The following is a 27,945-nucleotide window of genomic DNA, read 5'->3' on the forward strand; positions in this document are numbered from 1 at the left end:
TGAGATGTCTATGATTTGATATTCAGGATTTATAATGAGATATTTTGGATTTAATATCTAAGATTTATAAAGAGAAACAAAGCTATTAATCAGTTTTTTTTTTCTGAATCTAGACTAAATCGAGAATGCCGATTCTGAATCTGAAGTCAGAACTTTCTCAGCGCCTCAGGATCTTGAGTTGTACGTCTGGTCCAATACAGTAGCTCGCCCTGGTGGGTGATTTTGAGTGATCATAAATTCTTCTTTTTTGTATTTTTGGTTTCAATTATAGCAATACAACTGTTGTAGAATATTATTTCTCATAAAAAGAGCTTTAGAATGCACTTTAAATTATTAACAAGAGCTCAAGTGAGCAAAATATACACCCAAACAAGAAGGTATATACAGAATTGTGGTACTACATGGAAAACAGCATCCTGGTCGCCATGGCAACCACTTTAGATGACGAACGTATGTCGTGACACACCGTCTCCACAGTCTGTACCGATGGGCCAAATATGAAACGTGAAAGTTGAAAACTTTGGGAGTTAGAGTACGGACAGGAACGGACGGACGGACGGACGACAGGTATCACATAATACACCCCGATATATATATATATATATATATATATATATATATATATATATATATATATATATATATATATATATGGCATATAAAAATGGATGAAAACTCACCAAGCAATGAATTTTTAAGTAAAATTTTCCATGCGGCATGACAATTTTAACTAACCCTAACCTTTATGAAAAACTTTGTAAAGGCACAGGATCACGACGGTAACGGCTTCCAATATCTGAGAGAGAAGTTTGGCGCAGAGAAAGCTGATGCTAAACTCAAAGCAGGCATTTTCGTTGGGCATCAGATCCGAGAACTGATGTGTGATCCCGAGTTCAAAAATAAACTCAACCCACTTGAGTTTGCAGAAGTATTTGTGTTGGTTGTGCAGAACTTTCTTGGGAACCATAGAGCTGAACAGTATGTGGAATTGGTGGACAACATGCTCAAGGCCTATCAGTGAATGGGCTGTTGGATGTCTCTTAACATGCACTTCTTACAATCTCATCTTGATTTCTTCTCACCTAATCTGGGTGAGGTAAGCGATGAGCATGGAAAAAGGTTCCACCAAGACATTTCGGTCATGGAAGCTCGGTATCAAGGCCGGTTCAACCCAAACATAATGAGTGATCACTGCTGGTTCCTACAACGGGAGACCAATTACACACACAAGTGCAAGAGCAAGTGTCTCACACACTTCTGAACAGTGCCTACACTAACTATATTGAAAGGAAGAGTGTAACCTTGAAGAGTTGTTTCTGAATCACTCACAATGGGGAAGATTTCCTCATCAAGTTTACACCCTTCCTACAATTGCCATGTTCTCATGTTTTATTAACTTCTTTTTCTGGAACCTGTTTATGTACTTGGTTTGTATACTACACATTATACAGGGAGATCAATCATTGTTATCTAAATACGATTTTAAAGTAATGACTAAGCACTGATATTAAATGTACAATGTGGGTGATCTGCAATAATAAAGTATCTAATATAGCATGCTGGGTATCATCATTAATACATATACATGTTTTGAAAATCTGACGTGCTGGCTAAATTCTGACTACAGATTTGAAATCAGCAGCCCAGATTTAGCCAAGAACACCTGCATTTCCCTTCGTAGCAGACAAAAAGTTTTTTTTTGTTGCCCAGTGAAATTGGTTGCCAAGCTTTCTTCGTTGGGGCTTCAAGTAATATAATCGCAGGGAGCAAACATCTGTTCACTTTTATGGCAAGCTGTTTCACTGTTTCAAATTGTCCTGTTTTTAACAGTTTTTATCTCAACAGGGGTGAGTTCATGTCACACTCATGCTTGTGATTGCAAATATAAACTTTGACTATATGGAGGAACACGTCGGGAATGCATCCACTGTCATGTCGTACAACATCCATTGCTGTTTGTCATGCAGTACAGAGGTTCGAAGCCACGCGAGGAGTGGGAAATGTGGCATCCAACACTCGTTGCCGAGGCCCTCTTCGCTACGGCTAACATCTTCAGCTCACTTCGTCTGATCTCCCTCTTTACCGCCAACTCACATTTGGGTCCACTCCAAATATCGCTGGGTCGGATGCTGCTCGACATCCTCAAGTTCCTCTTCATCTACTGTCTCGTGCTGCTCGCTTTTGCCAACGGCCTCAACCAGCTGTATTTCTACTATTATGGGGCAGAAGGCAAGACGGAATGCAAGGGGATCCGCTGCGAGAAGCAGAACAACGCATTTTCAACGTACGGCAGGAGTGGCACACATCTTTCACATTTCATCACACAAACATACAATATCATAATCACAGCCTAACTCGAAATCAGGATTGTATTGTTGATTGTAGAGCGTGTATCCCATAGGAGCTTGTTATGAATCGCCCATTCAAGTTGTGTACTAATTCCCACATCTACTCATCAGACCATTCCTTTTGCAACTACTCAACCACAGCACACGCATCATGAGAGTAGTATGAAATATACACAACAATGTTCAGTAATTAACAACAAATAATCTGCTCAACAATCAGATTTGGCATGCAAGTACTGCACTCTATATGCTCAAACACAGGACTGGCACTGGCAGCATAGTTCTGGAGAGGTAGCTTACTCACCTTTGAGCTGACTGCTCTCGGTTTGAGCCCTGATTGTGATGGGGTACAATTACCACCATCAACCTTCTGATACACAGCAAAGGTATTGAATCAGAGTACGCCATCCTTTCAGAAAGGCAGTTAACAAGGCTGTGATACCACTTTCTTGTGGATGTTGAAGACACAAGGTGTTACTTGTAAAGGGTAGACCATTGTGTTCAGGTATACCATGAACAGCTTCAAATTTTCTCTCCCGTTAAAAGTCTTCTTCAGCAACACCCACGGGCATTAAGACTACAGTGACCTGTCCGGGGAAAGATTCTTAACTTTGAAGAGTGTACAGATTGTCATGGAGACTCGGACGCCTCAAAGGCTTGGAGAGGGAGTCTGGTAGCTTTGTTTAACTTGATGATGTCATTATAAGCATCAAACAAAGTGTGCATGCTGCGTTTCCATTAGCAAGACATTTACATGAGGATAGGAAAACAAACCTTTATTGCCATTTTCATTTAGCCAAGGCATTTATTAGCAATTTCTCATAATTTTAAGTTCTGAATTAATTGATTTTGGCATTTATCTCCACCCTTCATTTCCTCCGCAATATTTACAACAGCGAAGAATGAAAATGTGTGAATATTGTTTTTTTTTTAGAAATTGTGCGTTAAATGGACCAAAATGCTTGAAAAGAAAATTAAAGCTATTTGGAAATTCAAACAAATGAATTTCCAAACATGATTGTCTATCATTGGCGTGTTGCGTTATGCAGGTTGTTCGAGACCTTGCAGTCCTTGTTTTGGTCTATCTTCGGTCTCATCAACCTCTATGTCACCAATGTGAGGGCGCCACATGAGTTCACCGAGTACGTCGGGGCCACGATGTTCGGGACGTACAACGTCATCTCTCTGGTTGTCCTTCTGAACATGCTCATTGCGATGATGAATAATTCATATCAACTCATTGCGGTGAGAACTTCCAATTCATCGCCCTCATTACTCGTGGCTGTTTGTGCGTAAGGGTAGTTGCTGCAACTGTAAACACCAACTGCTTAATTATTCATTCAGATGTTGTAAATGTGTCCTTGTAATAAATTTATCTCATTATATAGTGGAATCCGGTTAATTTGAATATTCTTTCATTTTAACGGTCCATGGAGCGAAACTGTCCGCTTTAACGAGACCCTGATATACACTGTAACCTCATTTACTTCGCTTATGGGAGGTATGGTAGGTCATGTCCCTTGTCGGGTGTGCACGTCATTCAGTGCACATCTCATAATAGTATTCTGATGTTCATCGTGAAAAACAATGTATACATTGACTTCAGTGCAATTATGTGAATTATTCCAGTAATTTCCTGCAATTTTTAATTTGCTTATGCAGAATTGGAGGCTGATCTGCTAAAGAATAACATTCTCATTGCAACTCGGAGAGGGTAAAAGAAGGTGGGTAGAGAGTGAGAATGAAGTCAGCAATAGAGTAAACATTGGTGAAGTACACTTTTTTGGATACAATGTCTAGGCTCACAGAGGAGCCAAAACATACAACTCTTGATGTACCAGAACAAAACAAACTGTACAAAGACAGGGGGAGGGAGGGAACACACCAACAGCAGGGATGAAGGCCAACATAGAGCAAGACGTGGAGAAATAAGGGATGTGAGAAAGAATGCGTGGAAAGGTGTAATGGGAGTCGAAAAGATCATGGTTTTGGATGGGGGATGATCTGAGATTGTGGAGGACAGCTGTCTTGAAGCCTTGGAGGGAAGAATTAGATTGAAGGAAATGTGAAAGTTGGTTCCATAGGTTATGTGGGAAAAGAGAGGAACGAATGAGTGGAGATGAGCAGTAGTTCTGGATCTTGAGACTTTAACCAGAAGGGGTTTGCTGGTGGACTGCCTGCACCCTGCAGAAACCTAGGGTAGGGAGGGAGCAGAGGGTGCAAGACCAGAAAGGAGGTGGTAGAAGATAGAGAGACCACTGACCAGTCTGTGATGGGAAAGTGATTGGCCCATAGACTCAGCTTCATTACGGGAGAGTCGAAAGATCATGAAAGCTTGTACTGTGTCGATTTTTATCTACTACTGGCCTCTTTGGCTTACTCAGTAACTACATCCCTTATAGATTGATGTGCTACTTAAGATGAAGAAAGTTTTGAGCTCGACTCTGCCCCTGTGGGAAGGGACAGTGGGGATGAAGGGAGGGGGGAAACCCGGTGCTGCCCAGCTGGGTGGGCTTTCCCCAGTGGTGGTTTCAGGACGTGTTGTCCATTGAAAAGCTATGGAGTTATTGGCCTCATGGTGGTTACCTTTTGCTTGCAGGCCAGCAGCAGCACTGCTTCACCCCACATCCCAAAACTGTATACACTTTATAGCAGCCTGTGATGGCCTCAAAACGGATATCACAACCAATGAGTGGTAGCTTTAAACCTTGAAGAGATTCTGAAGTACCTCCACCCAAAATTTTGGGCCTCTGGATGCTACGGTTTGGCCATGAAAGCATAACAAATGCAAAATGCACAAATAAACTCACAAACAAACACAAAAAATTGAAAATATTTACAATATACACTAAATGATTGACTTTATTTACCTGAAAATTGACACAGCACAGCATATGCATGTGTCTATTTGATGTTGTGATATAAACATGCATCCATTTTTCACCTTATCCATGATAATGTGGCCTTTGTGGGTCTATGGACCATGGCTAAAGCAAAAAACATCTTTTGGGATTTGCCTGCAAACCTTTTAATTTTACATTGAACTAATTTGTGTCATACCATGGGGTCATTACTGGGTATATTGCATATTTTATGGATATTTCATTTTATTAACATAATCCAAGGGATTGTGAACCAATGCTTTTTGGCATCGTGAGACTCGGAATGCTGGGCTGATCAGGCTGCCCTCAAAGAAACACGTTTCGATCCACAAGAGAACCCACAGGGGGTTATTATATTCAAAGTGGAGGAAAAACAAAACAAAAGGGAAATGATTACTTTGTAACGATATTCAGCGAGTATAACTACAACTTTATGAATGCTTCTTTGTCTTTCATTCCAGGACCATGCAGACATTGAATGGAAATTCGCAAGAACAAAGCTGTGGATGAGCTATTTTGAGGAGGGTGGAACTCTCCCGACTCCATTCAATATCATTCCCAGTCCCAAGTCTGTGTGGTACTTGTGCCATTGGATAGGCCGCTGCATCTGCCACAGCAGTCTCATTTCAGATAAGAAACACCACGAAGGCTTGAGTACACTTGGGGTATGTCACCCTTACCGATGATGTAATACTCACAACCTTCCTTTCAAATTGTACTCGAGTTTACCCCAGTGCTTCTGTTTTCTGAAGATATTGTTTTCTCATCGCAGAAACGTGCAGCCAGTAATCTCCGACGACATCACCAGTATCAGGTAAACATTAAAGTTCATTCCTGCCTCGATATGTATATGTATGTATATATATTTAGGGCGCTTTTAGCTACTATGGTAAAAATTCAAATTTGCAATAGAAGTTTGCAGAACCTTCCAAATGGTGAGGTTTCATGAAAAACTAAAATCTTCCAAGTTTTATTAAGATTAAATAATATTTAGGACTTGCGCAGGCACTTGACATCCTTCTCCATTAGTACAACATGGCTAAATTAAAATGAAAATCTCTTTTGATGAAAACAATGAAAAAAATTATCCTGAAAAGTAAATAATATGCCTTTATAAAATCAAAGTTTCCTTTGAGGCCTTTGGGTATTTCCGTCGGTCATCCTCCATCACTTGAACAAGGTACTGCACTTGAGCTTCATCTCTTGTTCGACCAGCTTTCGTGAAATCTTGGATGAGGGCGACGCCTCTTTCGGCCGCATCATTCACGACGTTCAAAGAGTCAACCCTTTGCTTTGACGTAGGATTCAAAGCTCTTCCAGTTTGATGGATCCTTTTCCTCGAGAAAGTCTTCTGGCAGCTCGAGGAACGTAAAGAGATTTTTAGTTTGGGAGGAGCAGAGGTCAGACAGCTTCTTTCCCTCTGGATTGGGAAGCCAGACTCGTCGAGATGGATCCTCTGAACCCTCCACGTCCTTCATGTTTATTACCATGGCGATCTTTTCTGACGAATCTAAGTTGTCATCAAAGAGTGCAAGGCTGACGTTAACTTCGCTCAGGTACCACAGATGGCGGCTCATTGTTTTGTATGCAGCATGATTCAAGGAATGGAGGGCTTGAAGGAGCTGGAGGTCATTCTTTGGTGCGGAAGCAGCATTTCGAGCGTCGAACCAGGCCCTGATATAGTGCTTAGCAACAAAAAGACAGACCTGCTTGATCCCGCTAAACAGGCGTTCTGTGCGACATGTACTGCGGGATGATGACGCGCGTTTGGTGAGAAAATCCGAGAACTGCCCTTGAAACATCCAGATCTTGAAGCAGTAAATTGCACGAGCCATCCAACGCACTCGGTGAACGGCGCCAGGTGCCCTGAATGTTGGAACCTGATGTCCAGAAGGGACGCCTCCAAGGAAAATGATCGTCAGTTGGAGAAGTTCTTTGTAGTCGTCTCAGGGATGCTTCTACTTCAGAAGCTCTTGGGCACGCTGAATGACAGAATTGGCCCATGGATGGATATCGGTGGCTGTGCTTGCATCATCAGCAGCAGTCAAGTACTGCGTGAAATTAAAATGGGGCCAGCAGTCCCGGAAGGTTTGGAATAAGGTGATGTCTGGCCCTCGGGATGCTTCATCGACCGAAGAAGAGTAAACTGCTTCCATAACAAGTTCTAAGACATGGTGCCGACACGCAAAATAAAGAAGTTGATGATCAAGGATGTTTTCAATACGAACACATACCCCACCCCTGATTCCAGTATTAACAGCTGTCGTGTCAAAACACATCCCTTTGACACGTCCAATCAGGTTCCACTCCTTAACTGTTGAAAAGATGACTGCGGCTGTTTCTTCCGCCTTGGAGTCTTTCAGCATCGGAATTGCCAGGATTTTTGACACACCATTCCCAGTGACCAGAATTGGCAGCCTGTCAACTTTGTCTCTTCCAGTTAGGTCTGGCATCAGCTTGGAATCCCAGTGGACTACCAGGGGTGTGTCAACCTTAAAGCTCTGCTTTATCTCTTCAGCACGTTGCTTCCGGTGCTTAACACGAGCGGCACGAATGGCACTTGGACTGAGAGAAAGTTTATTGATGTCTTGTCCCAATTGCTTGGCAAATGGAATTAGAACCCGACTTGCAGAACGATCGCTAAGGAGAGTTCTATCCAGGGCCTCAGTTACTTCAGATGTTAATCCAGTTGTCCCACGTTTTCTCTTCGGAGGCTGGGAATCACAGGTGGTTGGATGGATGGAAGAAGATGGTTGTCGACTTGGACTAGATTCAGTAGAGCTGGAGGAGGCGGAAGACTGGAGGTTGGCTGTTTCAGAAGTTGCGGCCATCTCCAAAAGCGCCTTCTGTTTCCTCTTTTTCTCTTCATCCTTACGTTTCATAATTTTCTCTGAAGTCCTGGCAGTCTTGTAGTCAAGACTCCCGATCTTTCCTGGACGCCCCTTTTCATGCTGAGAAGCAAGAAACTCCTTGTCCTCATCGATTTTTATAAGATTCATAGCATCAGCGTGAGCTATGTCAAACAGCTCATCCAGGTCGGCCTTGAAATTGTCTTGTTTCTCTATGTTGGTAGCAGTCTTCCGATTGATTCTTTTCTTTAAACCCTGCCACGTTGTGTGTAATTTTCGCACATGGACTACCACATCAGGAAGGTGCTTAGTAGGAATCCCCTCTGTGGACCAGATGTTCATTAGCTCTAGTGATGTTTGATTCACACTTGCAGTTAGGGTCTCATTCATTTCCACATGAAGGAACATCAAAAAGCGGAGAACTTCGGTCTTAGAAGGAAGCTTCTGGCCAGGAAGTGTTGGATTAGGGGATCCAATCAGCCAAATGGCCTTTTTCGATCTAGTTCTGGAGGCCATTACCCCCAAAATATGCAGAAATTTCTGGTCTGAAAAAAAGATAAAAACATCATGGTAAAGTGGGAAATGTTACAGAGTGGTAAGTACACATTGAAAAGTTACAAGTTTTTGCCAAGCTTGCACATTAATTCATGCACGCATGAAGAAAGGCTCTGCTCACTGCTGTGCAATTGCGCAACTTTCAACAAGAAAACTTTCTGTTTCCGAAATTTGGACTGAGTTGGGACTTCATTATTTTTCGATTTAGCAATTTATGAGCTGATTTTCATTTCTTCACATCAATATTTAATATCATTTTTATGCATTTAATTATACGAATATATTAATTAAACCCTCAAAACAGTAAATTCAGATGATATCAAAATAAACTTTTAATTGATCTGCGAAAAGAGGAAAAAAATCATTTTTGGCAGTTTTTGATGCCCTTTGTGCAACTTTGCATCGCTTGTGCAAGTTCAAGAACATGACTCAAGAAAAAAATATTTTAACACAATGATTTCTAGTAGGAACCTCACTGAATGGCGGGTTCTGCGCATTAAAAAAAAAAAACTTTCATTTTTTAGAAGCACCCTAATTTATTATATATATATATATATATATATATATATATATATATATATATATATATATATATATATATATATATATATATATATATATATATATATATGCCCATTTGTTGTGCTTTTGCTGATTTTTCACTTAAGAACAACTTTTACATTTTCTAGATGTTTGATAAGCGAGACTGTAAAGTAGTCATTTTTCGTGTGGATCTGACTTTCATTCTTTTCGCTGTCAAGTAATTTCAATGAAATATGAAATCCGTTGTTGCACCCATCGAAACGTAGACAGCAATCACATTTGATGGGCGAACGTTACATCCCGTGAAATAACTTCAAAAGAAAAACTGCAAAAGATAATTCCTGTGAACAATAAGTACTTTACAGTCATTTGAGGTCTAGTAACTAAGGCCTCAGACTTTCTTGGATATTTCATAAAGGCTCGAGAAGGTGGACATTCCTCAATACTCAGCCATTAATGATGATGAGAAACTTTTCCATCCTTTTGATAATATTTCATGAATGCTTGCTTTGATTGTGTTCCAGGAAGTCATAAGGAGTTTGGTCAAAAGATACGTTGCATCCATGTTGCGTCAGTCCAGAACACAGGAAGGACTGACCGAAGAGACTTTTAAGGTTATAATTGTACATATTTTCACTTATTTGAAGATCAAAGTCAGACATGTTTTAATTAATCATATGACCACCGTTGATTTTGTGATGTGTGACTCCATAGGAGCTTAAGCAAGACATAGCAAGTTTTCGCTTCGAGGTTTTGGACTTCCTCAAGGCGGGTGGCCACCAACATTTGCCGGCAACGTCGACGTATCCAGAAGAGCAAAGCAGGTCCAGGTCTCATGCGAGCTTGAGGATGGACAGGTACCATTTCAACGCGACACCCTCAGAAGGGGCGATTACTGTAACCCCAGCCACCTGCTACAATGGCAGTGTTGTTAACGACCGGGATGAGGTACTCGAAAGTCAGATTCCCTGCAAGGCGATGCTGCGACAACGCGTTTTCCATTGGAGGCGTCAGTGCAAGGTCAAGGGGCACAGTTTACCGACTCTGCCCAACAGGACAATCCGTACACTCTCGGAGAAAGTTGAGCACACCCAGAAAGGAAAGGCTGGAGCGGACCTCCAGAAGGGTCCACCGACGAGTGGGCACAAACTCTGCAGCACGGCCAAAAGAACAGACAATGAGAGAAGCAGGCCCAAGTATGCCATACCCAAAGAGGAACAGCAATTCCAGGTGGAAGCGTTGCCCAAGGGTTGTAAACTAAAATCCAACAATGGGATTGGATTATTCAACCCATTGCACATCCTGGATGTACATGCTGAAATGACTGATGACTTGTATGAGACCTGTGAAGGTGAAATCAGCAGTTGTTCATCTGCCTTTCCCAATGGTGGCAAGCGTAGGGCCTTTTCCACAACGAGACTGTGAACCATTTGCAAACAGAGTAAATGACCAATGCTTATTATGTCCTGCTGTGTACTTGGGGCTCTTATCGATGCTGGTAAATGACCAGACATTCAGGTTCCTTAAAGGAACTTGAGAAGGGCGTGTAACGTTGAAGAACATATCCAGAGGGTCCCTCATAGTCATCTTGAAGTGAGAGTCTCAAAGTGCTCATGGAGCACTCAGTTGGTCAAACAACCCCCTCGCTTTCCCTCCAAAGATTTATTTTTGCTCTCCATCATTTCAGCCGATGGCGTTGTGAAGCTTCTCCTGTTGTAATCGCTAGGAGTCGCTGCCGGTTAAATTTATGAACAAAACACACAAAGCCAAATCGATTGGAGAGATGGACATTATCGGCAACAATTTATATTTCTTGGAAAACTTTTTTTTTTTTTTTTTACGCATCTCTCTGAAACATTATCTCACAACTGCTGGTATGACCTACTGTCACACACATTGTCTGCTGCTGATAATTTCCAAAGGTGGTACAAACATCCTGCAAATCAAATCACAAATGGTCTTGCTGCTTGCTAAATTCTCAGTTCATGTTCTTTCCACATTACATCTCACATTAAGATTCTCTTTGTCTCAAATACCTGGGGGTTCCCACATGCCCCCCTTGTACTGAACCCATCAATAATTTTACACAGGTGACAAAACAAAACATTTCTTATTTCATTATGAAGGATTGGGTAGGTTTCTGGCTGTGGTTCTGAAAAACAAAGATGTACAAATTTAGCTTTCAACTTTCCTTTTGCACGGAAATGAACCTTGAATTCGCTGGTACAAAGTGCCGTAAGCTCATAAAGAATCGATAACATCGTTATATTTTGATTGCTGATTTCAGAAAATAAAAATGCTAGTTTCTCAACCGGACGATCTTTCGTGTGTGATGTCATTTTGTTCACCTTATTCGAGAAATCTTGATGTGACTCAGATCTTACCAACACAAGTAGATCTCGGAGAACAAGCATAATCAACAAAGGGAATTTCTAAAAAGCAAAGCCAGATAATTTGATTGCAATGCTCGAGGGTCGCAACATTGAACTAAATATTTTTACCGCTTCTTATTCTTTCCTATGCAGCACAAGGCTGTGGGGTAGCATCATTGGCTGAGGACATGGCTGTGCCACTGATGCAACAACCTCTGTCGGTCAGAGCAGGAATTTGGAATTTGGCCATGATGCCGGTGACAGCCTGCCTACTCTTCGCGAAGGACATCGTGGGATCTTTAACGTTCATTGACTAATGCTGGCAGACGAGACTCCCAGTTTAACGTCCATCTGAGGGACGGCACGCACATCGATGCCTCGCCCTACCTGGGAGACTCCAGTATGACAGTTTGTAGCTCGGCCGAGATTCAAAGCCGGGCTTGATCCCACCAGCTTGATGGCTCAGAGACAAGTGTGCATTCATCTTGGTCATCCCACCAGCCTTACTTTTACTGCCATCTTACGTCATCCCCCATCACTCCCCGTTATCTTTTCTACCACCATGAATCCTTTGTAACCCAAACCCTCTTGCTTGCAGGTGACTATTTTACCTCCTCTCTTCTCTTCCTGTTCATCCATTCCCTTACATGTGCCCAACTGTCAGTTACTTCGTTACCTCCTTACCCTCCATCACCTCGATCTTCCATGACTCTCAATCTAGTATCGAAAAAGAAACCCACCCAAAACTTTGTTGCGCGGTCACGGCCTTCCTCGGAGAGTTTACCATTAGTTCATATTATAGTATCATGTTCCATTGGCTACCAACTGTTTTGCCAGTAAATTTATTGGTAGACATATTGAAAACAGATTTTTAATCTTGAAATAACAATCGCGTAATCCCCCTCGTGGCATCTGAGAATATAGTTTCAAGCAACTGCAGACCTTTCCAGTCATACTCGTGTGCTGGGGGTTTGCAGATTATTTATTTTGCAGAAAAGTGTCATTCATGGCTATGATGTGTGACTAATGTGCATCCATGTATGATTCTGCACGCATGACTTTTGTAAACTTTTCTTTTGATGGTGATTTCAAAAATTCTACATAGATTAAAAGCTGATGCACGTCTCGCCGTTTGTGCATATGTCACGGGAAAGCGGTTAGAATAGATCCAAGTTATCACCACCTTGGCAGTCTCAGGCATTCCGATGAATCACACAAAACCATGCATGTGACATGGTGGAAATAACAGCAACATTGATTTTGTGCAATTTCCAAAGCAATGAAATGCCCAAGCCAGAGTGATTGTGCACTTTGGGGGTCATCTACGTATTACATCTGTCAATTACATCTACGTATTATCTACGTATTCTACGTATACGTACGAAAAGCATCTACGTATTACATCGTAGGAGGAGGTGAAAATGTGTGGAGGGGGTGGAAAATTGCAACATAAAGTTGAGAAAGGGAAAGAAGTGAAAGAAGGGGAAGGAAAGGAAGGAAGGAAGAATAAAATGGGATGGAGGAGGCATGAGATGGGGGGGGGGGGGGGGGGTTGGGGAGGGAAGAGGAATCATATATTGGATATGCAAGAAAAGAGGAGGTCGGAGGGAAGGGGTAATAAATAATCTCTGTGTGGTATTTAATGAACATGGAGAAACGGGAGCCAAATTTGGTGTGAGTTAGGACAGGATGTCATTATCTCGATAAGCATTGCCCAATGGGAGTTTGAAGGAGTTGGAGGAGTGGTGGGGGGGAGGGTTGCTAAGCAAAATAACGGTGAAGGGGGGGGGCAGATTTGGAGGGCTCCTCCAACTGCTCCCAATCAGCCGAGCATGTGTAAGGTCTGCGACAGATCCTTTCACTGCCTCTTTCTTGGTGCTTCCTCTCACCTCTCCAGCTGTCCCTTGACATCCTATCCAGTGACTACAAATGATCAAGCTCCATAGAGTGAAAGCTCCAGTATAGCAAACACTATCCTAAGATCATTAGGTTATAAAGAATAAATTAATCTCAAAAGCTTTTCCATCAGGTTCTGTGGTCGTGATCATTGCTGCGAAGAACATTGGCAATGGAACTGAATCACTGACAACAAATGCCACCAAAGCAACTTGAGTGGTCCAGTCGCGTCTTCAGCATGTGGAACTGCATGCTGAGCCTGAAAAGTAAGGATATCTAAATGAAATACCAAGATAGGCCGAAGGAGCACATATGTGGCCAAAATGACTGCGCTATCCTGTGTTTCTTTTTTCAGAATCCTTGGGTCTATATGGTGTGCACCATTGGTCCTGCATTTTCACACCAAATGGTTGAAAAACCAATCAAGCAATTTTACCAAAAGAAAAATTTAATTTTGTACATTTATATATCCATCTAATGAATCTGTATACTGACAAACCACATCACAACAAAACGGGGTCAGGTTGTTGCTAAAATCCACCTGTGTTGGTCTTGTGGTTTTGCATGCCTGCATTTTTATTCTATTTAGGGTTTATTGCTCTGTATGGGGAAAGTTCAAGCAACTAGACAAGCCTCGAAGTGTGGATAGTCTCGGCTATGGCAAGGATTATTGACTACAATGGACATTTTTGTCATATTAGTATGGAGTGTAATGGTCGACAGACACTCAAGGAATGACCTTTCAGGTTAGACATTCGCTCATTTCCGAAAAGCCTCCTCTCCCCGCCCACACTCACCCCCAATGAGTCTTGAGGGCACGCATGAGGGAACGACAGATGGGTTTCACATCCCAGCACACCCGCATTTACACCCCAACCCTCTTTCAATAACCCAGCGAACTCCTCCTCCTCCTCTGCCCCCCCTACCCCCACCTTTCCCCAACTCCCAACCTTATTCGTATATATAAGCAAGGTAAGCAAGAGGGGTTCGATTCCAGCGTGGTATCTCGTCCTGTATTTTTGAGACTTCATTGCAACCATGAAGCTTATATTTCTTCTTATGTGCGTCTGGATGGCGGGTGGAGATGCCATGTCCCATTATGCTCGACTACTCCTGCACAGCAGGGCTCGTGCAAGCAAGGAAGGGTAAGTGTGTTATAAGCTTTGTGACGTTTTTAATTACAAATTACACACTCTTATATGACGTTTCCAATCCCCTCTTGGAGAGTCACCTCCACCCGGTACATATTTGCCTTATCTTATACAATACTGAGCCTGGCCCATCATAACATATTGCGGGCCTCGCTTGTTTAGTCTGTGGAAATGTCTGTCCCATCATTTGATATCTGAACAATGTTTGTTGTAATTATATTCATGTGTTTTACTACGCAGGCCAAACATGTGCACGGTACAACAAGTCACAGGAACGGACAAGAAGTACTACTCGTCTTGCAAAACCTGGTACAGGAAAAGCATCTGCAAGAAACCCACGTAAGGATTTCACTTTAACCCACATTCTTTAGCCTTGTGCACAAAACGATGAAAACGGAAAAAAAAATGCGGAATACAACATGGAAAAAGCAAAGTCTGCCGTTTGGAATATTCAGTATTTACGAACAAACGTTCATCATAGCAGCAGGTAATGTGACGGATGATTATAGCTGGGTGTGTGTGGCTGTAAAACGGGCGTTTCGTTTGCTTTTGCCTTCTTTTGGTTTTAATAATTTTATGTTAACAAAGAAGAACGACAAAAGTGGAATCTGGTTAATGATTTAATGATAAATGATCCGAAATCAAACTTTACAGGAAAATTTCACAAACTTTTTCAAACTTAGAAAGCTGGTCCTTTTGTGAGGTCATTGTATTGTATCATCGTTTTGTTTCTCTTTGATTCATTGTTTTTAGGCAAGGGAGGGTTGATCGGAATATCTGTGTCCTTACATCAAATTAGACAAATAAAATAAAGATAATTGTTCCGTTAAAATATGTTGCAACGAATTTCATTTTAAATTGTTGTTCGAAAAGCATTTTAAAATACAAACCAAAATGTGATCGAGTTTATATTTCAGATCACTTGCTGTGATTGTTGGCTTAATGGTTTGGGTGGTGGGCTTGGGATCCCAGGATCCTGAGTTCAAATCCCCCTTGTCTGTTGAATTAATACCAGGTGGGGTTGACTCTGCCTGTCATCCTTCCGAGGTCGGCAAAAGGAGTGCCAGCTTGCTGGTATCCTGGGTCGGAGTGGCGACCCGTCCAGGATTGTGTTCAATAGCCAAGGAGACTACTAAGGCAGCACCAACGCTCTGCACAGAGTATGGTCCCAATGGATGGATGGATTGCTGTAATGACCTCTCTGATGTTATGATCCTATAGCATGTGATGCAACCTTCAAGTTGCATCATCAATGGTAATGTGAGAGATTGCAAGTACCAATGAGAACACCGATTGTTTGTCCCTCAAACACATCTCTTTCAGAACCGTTTCTTACGAGTGCTGTCCGGGATACATCACCATCGGTGGACAGAGGGGATGCCCTGCAGGTGACAAATCCCAAAAACCCTGATTTTCAGTAATCCTGTATATTTCTGGTTTTTGAGTTCAATCCTGAACTACAGATTTTTAATAATCCTAAATTCCTGAGTTTGAGTGATTCCAATTTCATTATTTTGAGAAATATTGAATTCCTAATTTTGAGTCATCCTGAAATCATAATTTTAATTATAATCTCTAATTCCTTATTTTGAGTAATCCCGAACTACAGATTTTTGAATAATCCTAAATTCTGGATTTTTTTTTTTAAGGACCTTTAGTTTTTGAATTTGAGTCGTCAGCTGAATTGCTGATTTCAATGAAGGGCCTTATTTAAAGTACAGAATCCCATACAGGGTACTCACAGATGTGCTCATTTGGAAAAGTGTAGGAAAAATAAACATTGCTACTGACCTGCAGTTTTGGGCCAAAGCATGTTATTTGAGGCTGCAGGAATGTTATTGAGGCAATATTACTTAAGCCAAAGCCTGGTGTATGTTAAATTCGGAAATTCTGTGCCTCCTTCAGTCTCTCCACTCATGAGCCTCTACAGTTCCCTCGAGCCACTCGGAGCCACCACGACCAAGGACTACTCCGAAAGGGCAGGACTCCAGGAACAGCTTGATGGGCCAGGCACAGTCACATTCTTTGTGCCCAGCAATGATGCTTGGGACGAGCTACCTCGTGTAAGGAAATAGGAAAGTTCGGTTTCTGTCATCCTGTTGCCATAGCAAAGATTACTCTCATGGTGCTCAACTACTCAACATAGTGTGCAGCACTCTTGAAATGACTCAACGCAGTGGCAAGAAAATGATTGCGCATTGTTGCAGAACAATGACCATTTGTTTGTAATTCTGGGTCCGCAGTCCATTATGATCTCTATGTGCATCAATGCGAGCACTGGCGAGAGGGTTCTGTCGCTGTAGAATCGCTCACATATTGAATTTGTGCTCCTCTTTAAGAGGTGCTTATAACCTCCATCTGTTATCTGCTCTTCGATAAACAGAGCAGGTAACAGAGGGATGACAGCAGTGGATGGTCTGAAGACCAATGGAGGTAGAAGGCAACCAAAGAGGTGGAGACGTGAGTTCAACAAATACTGGAGATGCAGCAGCACTCATTAAAATGAGGCAACAATATTCGCTCCAAGATTTTCTTCCTTTGCTAAGTAAATAAGTATAACGAAAACAGTATATGTGTAAGAATGAAACAAAGGCAGACCCAATGAAGACATCATTTAAGATGAATGAAAACCCTTGATAACAGGTTTCGGCCCACCCTTTAAATCGATTATTATCAAGCAACCTGACATTCCAGACACTGAGCCATCTTGCCCTGGAAGAGTCTGTTTTGGCTTTGGGAATCGAACGTGACTGTAGTTACTCCAACAATTCATCATGTAAACACACTCTCACTCTTACAACAACCGATGGAATTGTTACTGAGACAGCTGTCATTTTGATGGACGTTTTTAGCCATAACTGAAAGCAATTTGTTTCCTGAGACGGACATGCCTGCCATGTTTTCATTTCCCCATAAGTGTCTTATTTCATATTTTTTTTTATTGTACAGTCATAGTGAAACAAACACGTACACGCCAATAAGCATTTTATAACTGTGTTTGTACTGTGTCCGAGGCCAACTATCGGAGAGGAGCATATTCCTGCGGTCGGAGAAAATTCCCCGGAATGCTCGTTCCAGTCCAATTTGGCAGAGGATAGTATTTCTCGGTGTGTGTATCACTAGTTAACGCTCATAACTCGTTAACCGGTTAAATTTGCAAAATTTATTGTCATTTTGTGGTTGGCGTGGAAATTTCCTGAACTCGTATAACTTCGAAAGATTTATTTTACAACGGAATGAAGAACTAATCTTTCTGGTGAAGGCCTAATGTCGATCTGGGTCAGTGGTCAGGTCGAACAATGGATGGAATCAAGAGGACGTTGATCGAATGGAGGTATGATAACCGCCGTGGGGAACAAGGAGAAGCTCTGACAGTTCAGACATTAACCCTTCATTGGAGCAAAAAGAGCAAATATTTATTTAGAGTTGCCTCCTTACCACAAAGGAAAATGTGGTGGAATTGTGACCATAATGGAATCCACCCCCAACAGTGCGTACATAATACTGAAGGGAGATGACTCCTTTAAAGATGTCAATATTTTTATTTAAACCTTCCGATTTCTTCAACTTCTCCATTAAAATGCAAATTCACTTCCATCAATCATGTGATATTTTCACTCGTTAGAAACGCCTAAGTTGAGGACTTAAAGTTGCACAGCACCTTTTGCGGCCTTCCGTTACCGCATTAGGGTAAAATTTCCTGGAGTTCCCAAAATTATATAATTTTAAATAAAGCTTCACTCTCAATAATGAAGTTATGAGAGAGCCTCAAACTTACTATATAAGGGTAAAGTTTCCAAGAGTTCATATAATCTTCTTCGTTCGTATGCAGCACAAGGCTGTGGGGTACAATCATTGGCTGAGGGTGCAGCTGTGCCTCCGATGCAATGCCCTCTGCAGGCTAGTACAGGAATTTGTAATTTGTTTATGGTGCCAGCGAGAGCTCGCCTACTCTTCACGAAGGACACCATGGGATCTTTAACATTCACCACGAATGCCGGCAGAAGGAACACACAGTTTAACATCCATCCGAGGGATGGCACACACATTGATGAATCACCCTGCTTGTAAAACACCGGGATGACAATGTATATGTATGTATATATATATATATATATATATATATATATATATATATATACATATATATATACATATATATATATATATATATATATATATACATATATATATACATATATATATACATACATACATACATACATACATACATATATATATATATATATATATATATATATATATATATATATATATATATCTGAATCGGGATTCAAACTAGGCTAAACAGTTTGGAGGCGAGTGTGCGTACCTCCAGGCCATTCTGTCAGCTCCAGTTCATATAATTACTTGAAAGTACTAAACATTTATATCAGTGTTTAGTACTTTCTAAATAAGGACATATAAGTGGTTAGAAAGAGCTTGATCTATCTATAATTCCAGCAATGTCTGTGTGTGTGTGTCTGTGTGTGTCTGTGTGTGTGTCTGTGACTGCTGTTTCTCGACAACCGCTGGTCCGATCTAATTGAAACTTGCCAGGTATATTGCTGGGGCCCTGAGGATGTGCCTTTTAAAGGTTTGATATTAATCGGACAAGTGCTTCCCAAGTTCTGGCCATTTATTTACCAAACCAATGACAAGACACGTTGTTGCGTGGGCGTGGCCAATGGGGAAGGGAAGCTCAGCCGCGTTCCCCATTACAGGTTACAACGTACGGACTTCCGGAGAGTGATGACTTCGTGTATTCTAATAATTTCTCGATTTCTTATGCGCATTTATAGATAAACACAATGCCGCAAGTTATGATCGTTTTCATATGAGACGGTGCATAAATTTCGGTAACATCAGAGTGCTGGTGTGCTCCGAACCAGGAAGTAATTTTTTTTCTCTCTTCTCTTCTCTTTTTGTCTTTCCTTATGAGGACATTGCGAAAAGGCTAAATATGTTGGCGCAAATTGAATAATTGGCCATTAAAACCTAAATTGCGAGTCATCGTAACTGTGATATGCGAACTTCCGGGCCACGCACGTACAGGCACGCGAGAGCAAAGAAATGGCCTATGTGGTTGTTGTTTGTTGCTCGTGGTTTGAATATTTATTTATTAATTTATTTTTAAAAAATTTTTTACAGGCAGCCGCGTTCCCCATTATGGGTTACAACATACGGGCTTCCGGATAATGATGACTTCGTGTATTCTCTGTGTGTGTAAATATCACAGCAGTTGTTACTTCAATGCAAGCGATAATTTGTGGATTGCATGTGAACATGCTGTACCGGCACGCACTACTTCCGCATAGTGATGACTTCATGTATTCTAATAATTTCTCGATTTCTTATGCGCATTTATAGATAAACACAATGCCCCAATCCAGTCGTCGTTTACGAGAGCGAAGAAACGGCCTGTGTGGTTGTTGTTTGTTGCTCGCGGTTTGAATATTTATTTATTAATTTTTTTATTATTATTTTTCTTTTTTTACGGGCACGTACTAGTATATTAAAAACTAGCAAATACAACCCATCGCTTTGCTGACAGCAATATAAAGCGGAGTGGGAGAAAGAAGGAGAGAGAGGAGGATGAGGGAGAGAGAAGAGGGGAATGGAGAAGTTGGGAGTGGTGGGGTTTGGGAGGAAGTAAGCATGAGGGGAGGGGATTCAGAAGTTGTGTTTAGTAAGGGGACCTGTGGAAAAGGGGAGGGAGAGGGAGGGGTAGTACAGGATTGAACGAAAGGAGATAGTTAATACGGCACATGGAGACCGCCGGGAGATGACCATGGGGGTGGAGAGGGGAGGGTTTGGGAAGAGGTAAGTGAGGGGAGGGGGAGGGAAGGCAGCATGATGGGAAGGGAATGCAGAGTGAGGGGGAGGGAATGCAGTGTGAGGAGTGGTGAAGGGAAGGCAGCATGAGGAGAAGGGAAGGGCAGGCAACATGAAGGGAAGGGAAAAGAAGGCAGCATAAGGGGAAGGGAAAGGAAGGCAGCATGAGAGGAAGGGAAGGGAAAGCAGCATGAGAGGAAGGGAAGGCAGCATGAGGGGAAGGGAAGGCAGCGGGAGGGGAAGGGAAGGCAGCGTGAGGGAAAGGGAAGGACAGACAGCATGAGGGAAGGGAAGTAAGCATGAGGGGAAGGGAAGGGAAGGCAGTGTGAAGGGAAGGGAAGGCAGCGTGAAGGGAAGGGAAGGCAGCATGAGAGGAAGGGAAGGCAGCATGAGGGGAAGGGAAAGCAGCATGAGGGGAAGGGAAGGTAGCATGAGGGGAAGGGAAGGCAGTGTGAGGGGAAGGGGAGGGAAGGCAGCAGGAGAGGAAGGGAAGGGAAGGCAGCGTGAGGGAAGGGAAGGCAGCGTGAGGGGAAGGCAAGGCAGCGTGAGGGGAAGGGAAGGGCAGGCAGCATGAGGGGAAGGGAAGGGCAGATAGCATAAGGGGAAGGGAAGGCAGCGTGAGGGGAAGGGATGGGCAGGCAGCATGAGGGGAAGGAAGGGCAGACAGCATGAGGGGAAGGGAAGGCAGCATGAGGGGAAGGGAAGGGCAGGCAGCATGAGGGGAAGGGAAGGCAGCATGATTGGAAGGGAAGGCAGCATGGGAAGGGAAGGCAGCATGATGGGAATGGAAGGGAAGGCAGCACGGGAAGGGAAGGGAAGGGAAGGCACATTTATTAGTATAGATAGTTTTAAATAAGCTTGAATCTCGATAATGAAGTTATCGAAGAGCCTAAAACGAATAAACATTCCTAACATTTAATTATTCTTTCCAAAAATTTATTAATCTAAAATTAAAAGCCAAAAATATTTGTTGGTTACATCAGCTGTAGTACGATTCAGCAATTACCGACACTTGGTTTATCATTGGTATTTCTCATAAATAATGTTTTTTATATTGTTGTTATTGTTTATCCCAGCCGTATTTCAGGCTCTATGATGGAGCATTGGTCCTCGATGGATGATGGAGTGCTAAAGCCCCAACTCAGGGATGGGACTTTGTGGAAAGCTGGTTTTGAGTGGGAATTTGGAATTTGGCCACAGTACCATTGATAACTTTTCTTATCTTTACAAAGGAGACCATATGATATTTTATAATGTCCATCAGCTAAACAATGTTGGCAGACTGGACACCTGGCTTAACATCCATCCGAGGGACAGCACACTCATGATTTCCTCACCTTGCATTTAAAACACTGGGGTGACAGTTTATAATCGAGTCTTGGCTTGACCACCCTGCATGATAGATATGCTGGTTGATGTCGATTCAAATCTGCGTTGCAAGCATTGCTTCAAATACAGAAAGAATGAAGTGTGCAGAAGGATGGAGTCGACAATTGTGATATTTTGCAAACTTAAACCAGATGAAGCTCCTTTTATAGTTTTGTGAAAGTTTTCAAAAAGTTCATACTGATCCATATTTTATTACATGTTCATCGTGGGATACATTAAGTTATTACTTTTCTTGCAGCGACAACGGAATGAGCTGGAGAGAAATGCCAGAAATGGCCTCAGTAACAAGCTGCAGTACCACATGGTTAACCAGCGGTTGATGGCGAGTGATCTCAAGGATGGAGATGTGCTTCCAACCCTCCATGACAACCAGAAAGTTTTGATCAACCATTACAGGAATGGGGTAAGCTCCTCACCTCTCCAAGAAAAAGAAACACCACCACAACTAGAATGCCCCACGTCATGAAAATTCCTTGTTGACAATTAATCAGCTTTAAAAAGGATCTATATAGTTATTAGGGACTCATCAGTGGATTAAGAGGGATGAGCTAAAGTAATAAAATAGACATTGACAAAAGGAAGAGAAGGAAGGATCCATCCATCCATTGGGATCATACTCTGTGCAGAGTGTTGGTGCTGCCTAAGCAGTCTCCTTGGCTATTGGGTACAATCCTGGACAGGTTGCCACTCCGACACAGGATACCAGCAAGCTGGCACTCATTTTTGCTGACCTCAGAAGGATGACAGGCAGAGTCAACCCCACCTGGTATTAATTCAAGAGCTGAGTGGGATTTGAACTCAGGATCCCAAACCCACCACCCTAACCATTAAGCCAACACCAGGCATGAAGAAAGGATTATAGGAGAGAAAGGGAGAAAGGGAGCAGAAAAATAAGAGTACAGAGAGAAACATGTTTGGGAAGAAATACGAGTAAGAGAAGAAATAGGTGTGAAACATATATGAAAGTGGGGGGAGGGCAGCCAAATTTACATACATAATAAATAGATAACCAAAAAATTGTACCATCATGTGAATGGAGTTGTACTAAGATGAGAGATGAATATTGGACATAGTGAATGCTAGTGTCTGTCTGCGTCAGCGGACAATTCAAACGATAAGCTTTATTATCAACCGCGCACATTTGTCAACTAAAAACCTTCAACTGGCATAACCTTATCAACATTCAGTTAATAAAACATACCTTTGAGGTTGTACAAATCCAAGCGAAGCTTGAAAGATGAACAACTCAACGTCACCCTCGCTGCCGTTACCAACAACTGCCGAAGAGCGTCGCTGGAAACTTGGATATGGAAGTAAGCGCACACTGTGATGGAATAAAGAGCAAGAATGGTAATATCTTGGCAAGCCACATACAAGCAGATTCCCAAAAGGCTCTTGATTGGAAAAGCTTTGGCGGGTGGACAAATGTTGACGCCATCTCTGAAATCCAGTCCTGCTTTCCTTGGCAAGCACAAACCCTCCATCTCGTTGGAGTGGCATGCCATTGACTTGCGACCATTAATTTTGTCAAGAAAACTCTCCCTGCTGAATAATTACGAGGATATCATTGTGGAGTGTGTGTGTGTGTGTGTGTGTGTGTGTGTGTGTGTGTGTGTGTGTGTGTGTGTGTGTGTGTGCGTGCGTGCGTGCGTGCGTGCGTGCGTGCGTGCGTGCGTGCGTTTTCATGTCAGCAACATTTGCTCCAAGTCTGCTCATTGAGTCACACAAGTATGGAGGATGTTATTGTTCACTTAATCATCCGTAGAAAATTATCTCCATGTGATCAGCAATGAATCCTCCAGGAGGAGATAATAAAACCACTGCCTTGTTTATTTATGATGAAACTGTAAGATATAATATTACAGTGAATTCATTTTATGAATCAACACACCATAAGTTGTATACTATCGATGAGCCGACCTGTTACTTCACTGACAGGTTCAATCAACAGACTGCATGTGATACTTCACAAACATACAGTATTGCATATCTATCCAAGAGTCTCAATTAGGATGCAAAATGAAGTGAGAAAGCTAGGTCAAAGGAAACTCCAAAAAAGCTCCTTACCATTTTACATTTCACTCCAAAAAAGGATCTTTCGTCACACCGTCTTGTGGTTTTGTTGTTGTTGTTGTTGTTATTTTTGTACTCCTTCCTTATACTTTTAGATATTTTTCTCTTGCTTTGTGAAATATTACCATATATAATTTTGTGTGCTCCTTCCGTGTCCTAAAAGGTTCCCACTGTGTAAAATAATAAATGTTACTGTTGGAACCACTACATTCGGCTCCCATTCCTTACTTATTGTTCTTAAATGCTGAAAAGAGGGATTTTAAAACAGCTATGATAAATCTTTATGATTTAAATGGACACAAATTTTTGTTCCAAGTAAATCAATGATTGGCTTTCCAATGGTACCATTTTTATGATTGTGACAGCAGGAACCGCTAAAGCCCGAGTTTGTGCTCTTTCTTCTTCTTCGTGTAACACACACACACACACACACACACACACACACACACACACACACACACACACACACACACACACACACACACACACACACACACACACACACACACACACACACCTCCTTTCAGTAATGCATTAATCTCTCGTGCTTTGTAGATTGTCACAGTGAACTGCGTTCGCGTGTTCAAGGCCAATAACTTGGCCACTAACGGTGTGGTGCATATGCTGGATGGCGTCCTCACTGAGCCAGCCAGGACACTTCGTAAGATCCTTGATGAAAACAAGGAACTCTCCACCCTGAAGGTGAGAACCAAACTGATCAGTTGTCCAAGACCTGTTCAGCACACGTGTTGCTTTGTACGCAGTGTGTTAAAGAAATTTCAAAGACATGCACCTCAAAAACATTCTCATTTGCATTCCCAAGTACAAGAGAAGAACCCAGCTGGGTGTTATTAATGCAGACCAAAGTCTTCAACTATTAACATAGATGTATACAACTGGAAGCAACTATTCCTGAATGGTTCACACCTTATGATTTCACAAAAAAAACTAGTGTTTATGGAACATCTTACCTCAAGCCATCTTGAGAAACACGGACGTGGGAAGGGTCTGCAAGCGGAAAATTTGACTGTTCGAGATGATATAAAATTAAAATGCAGTAATATTTTGTCCAAGTCCTGCTAAATGGAAGGTTTTTGAAAGTGCCAATAAGGCGATTTGTTTTCTAGTGTTCAAGTACGTATATAAATGAGTTGAAATAAAATAAAATATTTCAAGGCTGCAGAAAAAAAAAAACTTTTTTCGGAAGTTTACCACCATTGATTCAGCGTCTTTTACACCACATTATTTAACTTATAGTGTTAGTTCTTTGTGCCTGTTGTTTGTGTCCTTTATGATGTTGCAAAAACAGTAAGTTTCCTGTTTGGAATGATTTTCAATTTTGTTTGACTGCCAGACAGGCAGACAAAGTAAAATAATATATCTTACTCCTCTCTGCACATGCGTGATCGGGACGAGATTCTGTACAATTTGCCAAAGTTCTGCTAAACTGCAGGTTTGTTTTCCGATTCATGTCCCAATTTGTGTTCAAATGCTGTTTAACATTCCATTAAAACGAAGTAGTTCCTCGATCGTAAACTGACATCTGTAGACAGACAGACAGAAAAAGTGACCCAATTGCTTAACCACACTTTTCGCTTCGTGCATTCGTGTTGACAATTTCAACAATTCCTAGTTCAACACGTGATGTTCTAAATGTTTAGACACTGATCTCTGTGATCTAATGGATCTCTGTGATTTCCCTCACACAGTCAGCCATCGTCAGGGCTGGGATGATGAGTGACTTGGAAGAGGAACAAGGGTTGACGCTGCTTGCTCCCACCAACGCTGCTTTCGAGAAACTACCTGACAGTGTTTTAAAGAGGATTCTCTCCGACCCCATTTCGCTCAAAGGTGATGAAACATTTTTTTTTTTTTAAACAGAAGTTTAATCTCTTGAAGGAGCTACCTGACAGAGAACAGGTTAACAGACTAACAAGGGATATTCACAGGGAAGACAGGGGAAGAGACAGGCAAAAACACACGTTGTAGTTGAGTAGCAGGAGTGGCACAGAGGACATAAAAAAGAAAGATAAAAAATAATAAAAGGGGATCTACGAATGGAGAGTTCAATGATCTGAAAGATTCATTGAGATTATATCGGGGACAGGTGTGAGAGAAAGCTTGAGGTGATGATATACGGTATGCTTGGAATGTTGGAGGGATGACCTTGAGGCAATAGACACATGGAGTCAGTTCCACAGACGATGGACTCGAGAGATGAAGGAATAGAGACTTGGGGGTGGAAGCTCGTGTTGGGTTTCTGGAAAAAACCCACATGACCAGGATTTGCTAGATGGTTGAGGGATATGTGTGACATCTATCCAGCAATATTTCAGTCTTTTCATATTGTTGTGGGCCGGAGGTCCGGTGGCAAGAACGACCACCAGATTCCCGGAATTGTAGGCCGTCGCTCACGGATAATTCCACGATGCGGCGGGTCGCTTAACCGACCGTGGATGCCAATACGTCCACCGAGTGGCGTAGGGTCTTTTTATCAAGAATCAATTTACCTAATTAACCACGCAGTTTCAACTACCGGGGAACCACGCCCTCGGTACGCCTTGCCCGAACCGGATCACTCTAGCAACTACGGTAGAATACCAACTACCAACTCCGGATCGGATGCAGCCGAGCGGAACTGTCAAGGACGTACCGGCAAGAATGAACACATTATCGGGGATAAAGACCCAGCTAAACTTGTATCCGAACCATGCTGGACCAATGAAGGAAAATACAAAAACGAACTGGGAACATTTCTACAATAATTTATTTACACTAAGTTGGATTTATTTACAAGAGAGGGATGATGAAATTCATATGGTACAGTAATAGGTTTATTGGTGTGTTATGCAGGGGACAGAAGAGAGCGATGTCGTGCGACAATTTTACTGCAACTTACAAAAGAGTACACAGAGCAGATTTGTCATGAGAATAATACAGGCAAGATTTACAATGATCAAATAACTTATACAATGCTATTTATAAGACAGGCGCCACACACTCAGACAAAATAAACCCAGATGAATGGCAAAGGACTTTTGCAGCCACGGAGGGAGGAAGCTGAGGTCGCAGTTCTCTAGGTACCTGAACGTTCCGAGAGAAGGGACGCTCCTTGGTGCGGCAACCGACAGAGGTCGAGCAGTTCAATCCACAGCCGCACGTGTGGAGACCGTGTCTGTGAAGGAGCCCGGGTGGAGAGCACGGAGTCCAAGGTGGAACAGGACAGCAGACAGGACGCAAGGAGAGACCCGGTCAAGGTCAGATGTACTCGGACCAGCACAATAGACGGGCCGCCGAGGCGAGACGTGGGCAGGCCATCCGTGATCATGACCTTCCTTCTTTCTTTGCAACCAGCCAACGAACCCACCGAACTCTCTCACCACCAACCACTGAACTCCCCATCTCTCTCACACTACCCTGAGGATGGTGTCGTAATTTATAGATCCCCAAAGCCGGGGAGGGCCTTGGCGAAGCTGACATCACAATCTGCCCTGATTGGACAGGGTCTTCATGGGGTCCGCCCTTTCTGGGCGGGATTTCGGCCAGGCCGGGAAAGCCCGCCCACTCCACGTGTGTTTGAGGAACGTGGACGGTGGTACGGCCAATATTGAATTGGAACGTTTGGGGAAGCCGAAAAAGAACTGCGGACGTGAAGATTCTGCCTCGGAAAACCGAGGCTCCGGAGACAGCACATGGACAATGGTGCGCTGTGGCTAGCGAACCGAAGGCTGCAAACGCTATGGTACCGTTTATCGTAATGGAGGGGATATAAAGATTTATTAATCTAACTGAAAAAACATCGCAGCGCACCCCCTTTTGCTTTCCCACTATACACAAGGAGGGGTTCTATCTGCACATATACTTAATGGCATAACTAACTACGGGACAACTGTATGTTCGTATGTATATAGTTCCTAGAACCGTAACAACATCCTTGAGGCTTGGAAGCTCTTCTTCTTGATCCCATTCTCAATTGGAGAAATATGACAGTCTCCTTAAGAGGAAGTTTCTCTGAGATGAATATCGATAATATAATGGGGCAAAAGGTAAAA

At 42.4% G+C, this 27,945-nt stretch overlaps 3 protein-coding genes across 5 annotated transcripts in view; 2 read left to right on the forward strand and 1 right to left on the reverse strand.

The window, feature by feature from the left end:
* The window catches only part of LOC147014677 (short transient receptor potential channel 4-like), a 61,396-nt gene extending 49,903 nt beyond the window's left edge, over positions 1-11,493 (forward strand). For both annotated transcript variants that reach the window (XM_085850664.1, XM_085850665.1), the window contains exons 6-11: positions 1,968-2,284; positions 3,398-3,593; positions 5,692-5,895; positions 6,003-6,044; positions 9,702-9,791; positions 9,892-11,493. In XM_085850664.1, coding sequence (XP_085706790.1) covers positions 1,968-2,284; positions 3,398-3,593; positions 5,692-5,895; positions 6,003-6,044; positions 9,702-9,791; positions 9,892-10,602 — 1,560 coding nt within the window. In that variant the 3' untranslated portion in view covers positions 10,603-11,493. The remainder of the gene's footprint in view (positions 1-1,967; positions 2,285-3,397; positions 3,594-5,691; positions 5,896-6,002; positions 6,045-9,701; positions 9,792-9,891) is intronic.
* On the reverse strand, positions 5,889-27,926 carry LOC147014678 (uncharacterized). Of its 2 annotated transcripts, XM_085850672.1 has the most exons (3): positions 26,978-27,926; positions 23,022-23,144; positions 5,889-8,624 (listed from the first exon to the last, which is right to left on the reverse strand). In XM_085850672.1, the coding sequence occupies exons 1-3, from the start codon at positions 27,219-27,221 to the stop codon at positions 7,189-7,191; spliced, it is 1,803 nt and encodes a 600-aa protein (XP_085706798.1). In that variant the 5' UTR covers positions 27,222-27,926; the 3' UTR covers positions 5,889-7,188. The 2 variants fall into 2 exon arrangements, 1 of the variants encoding a protein (XP_085706798.1); XR_015050407.1 differs by lacking the exons at positions 5,889-8,624; positions 26,978-27,926 and adding an exon at positions 12,455-13,704 and having other exon boundaries at positions 23,022-23,140.
* LOC147014679 (transforming growth factor-beta-induced protein ig-h3-like) overlaps positions 14,334-27,945 on the forward strand; it is a 37,844-nt gene continuing 24,232 nt past the window's right edge. The window contains exons 1-7 of the mRNA XM_085850666.1: positions 14,334-14,590; positions 14,837-14,935; positions 15,920-15,984; positions 16,502-16,659; positions 22,059-22,223; positions 24,449-24,595; positions 25,603-25,744. Coding sequence (XP_085706792.1) covers positions 14,484-14,590; positions 14,837-14,935; positions 15,920-15,984; positions 16,502-16,659; positions 22,059-22,223; positions 24,449-24,595; positions 25,603-25,744 — 883 coding nt within the window. The 5' untranslated portion in view covers positions 14,334-14,483. The remainder of the gene's footprint in view (positions 14,591-14,836; positions 14,936-15,919; positions 15,985-16,501; positions 16,660-22,058; positions 22,224-24,448; positions 24,596-25,602; positions 25,745-27,945) is intronic.

The sequence above is a fragment of the Eptatretus burgeri genome, chromosome 13 (genome assembly GCF_056783735.1).
Source record: "Eptatretus burgeri isolate ZD-2024b chromosome 13, Ebu_testis_v1, whole genome shotgun sequence".
NCBI classification, from domain to species: Eukaryota; Metazoa; Chordata; class Myxini; order Myxiniformes; family Myxinidae; genus Eptatretus; species Eptatretus burgeri.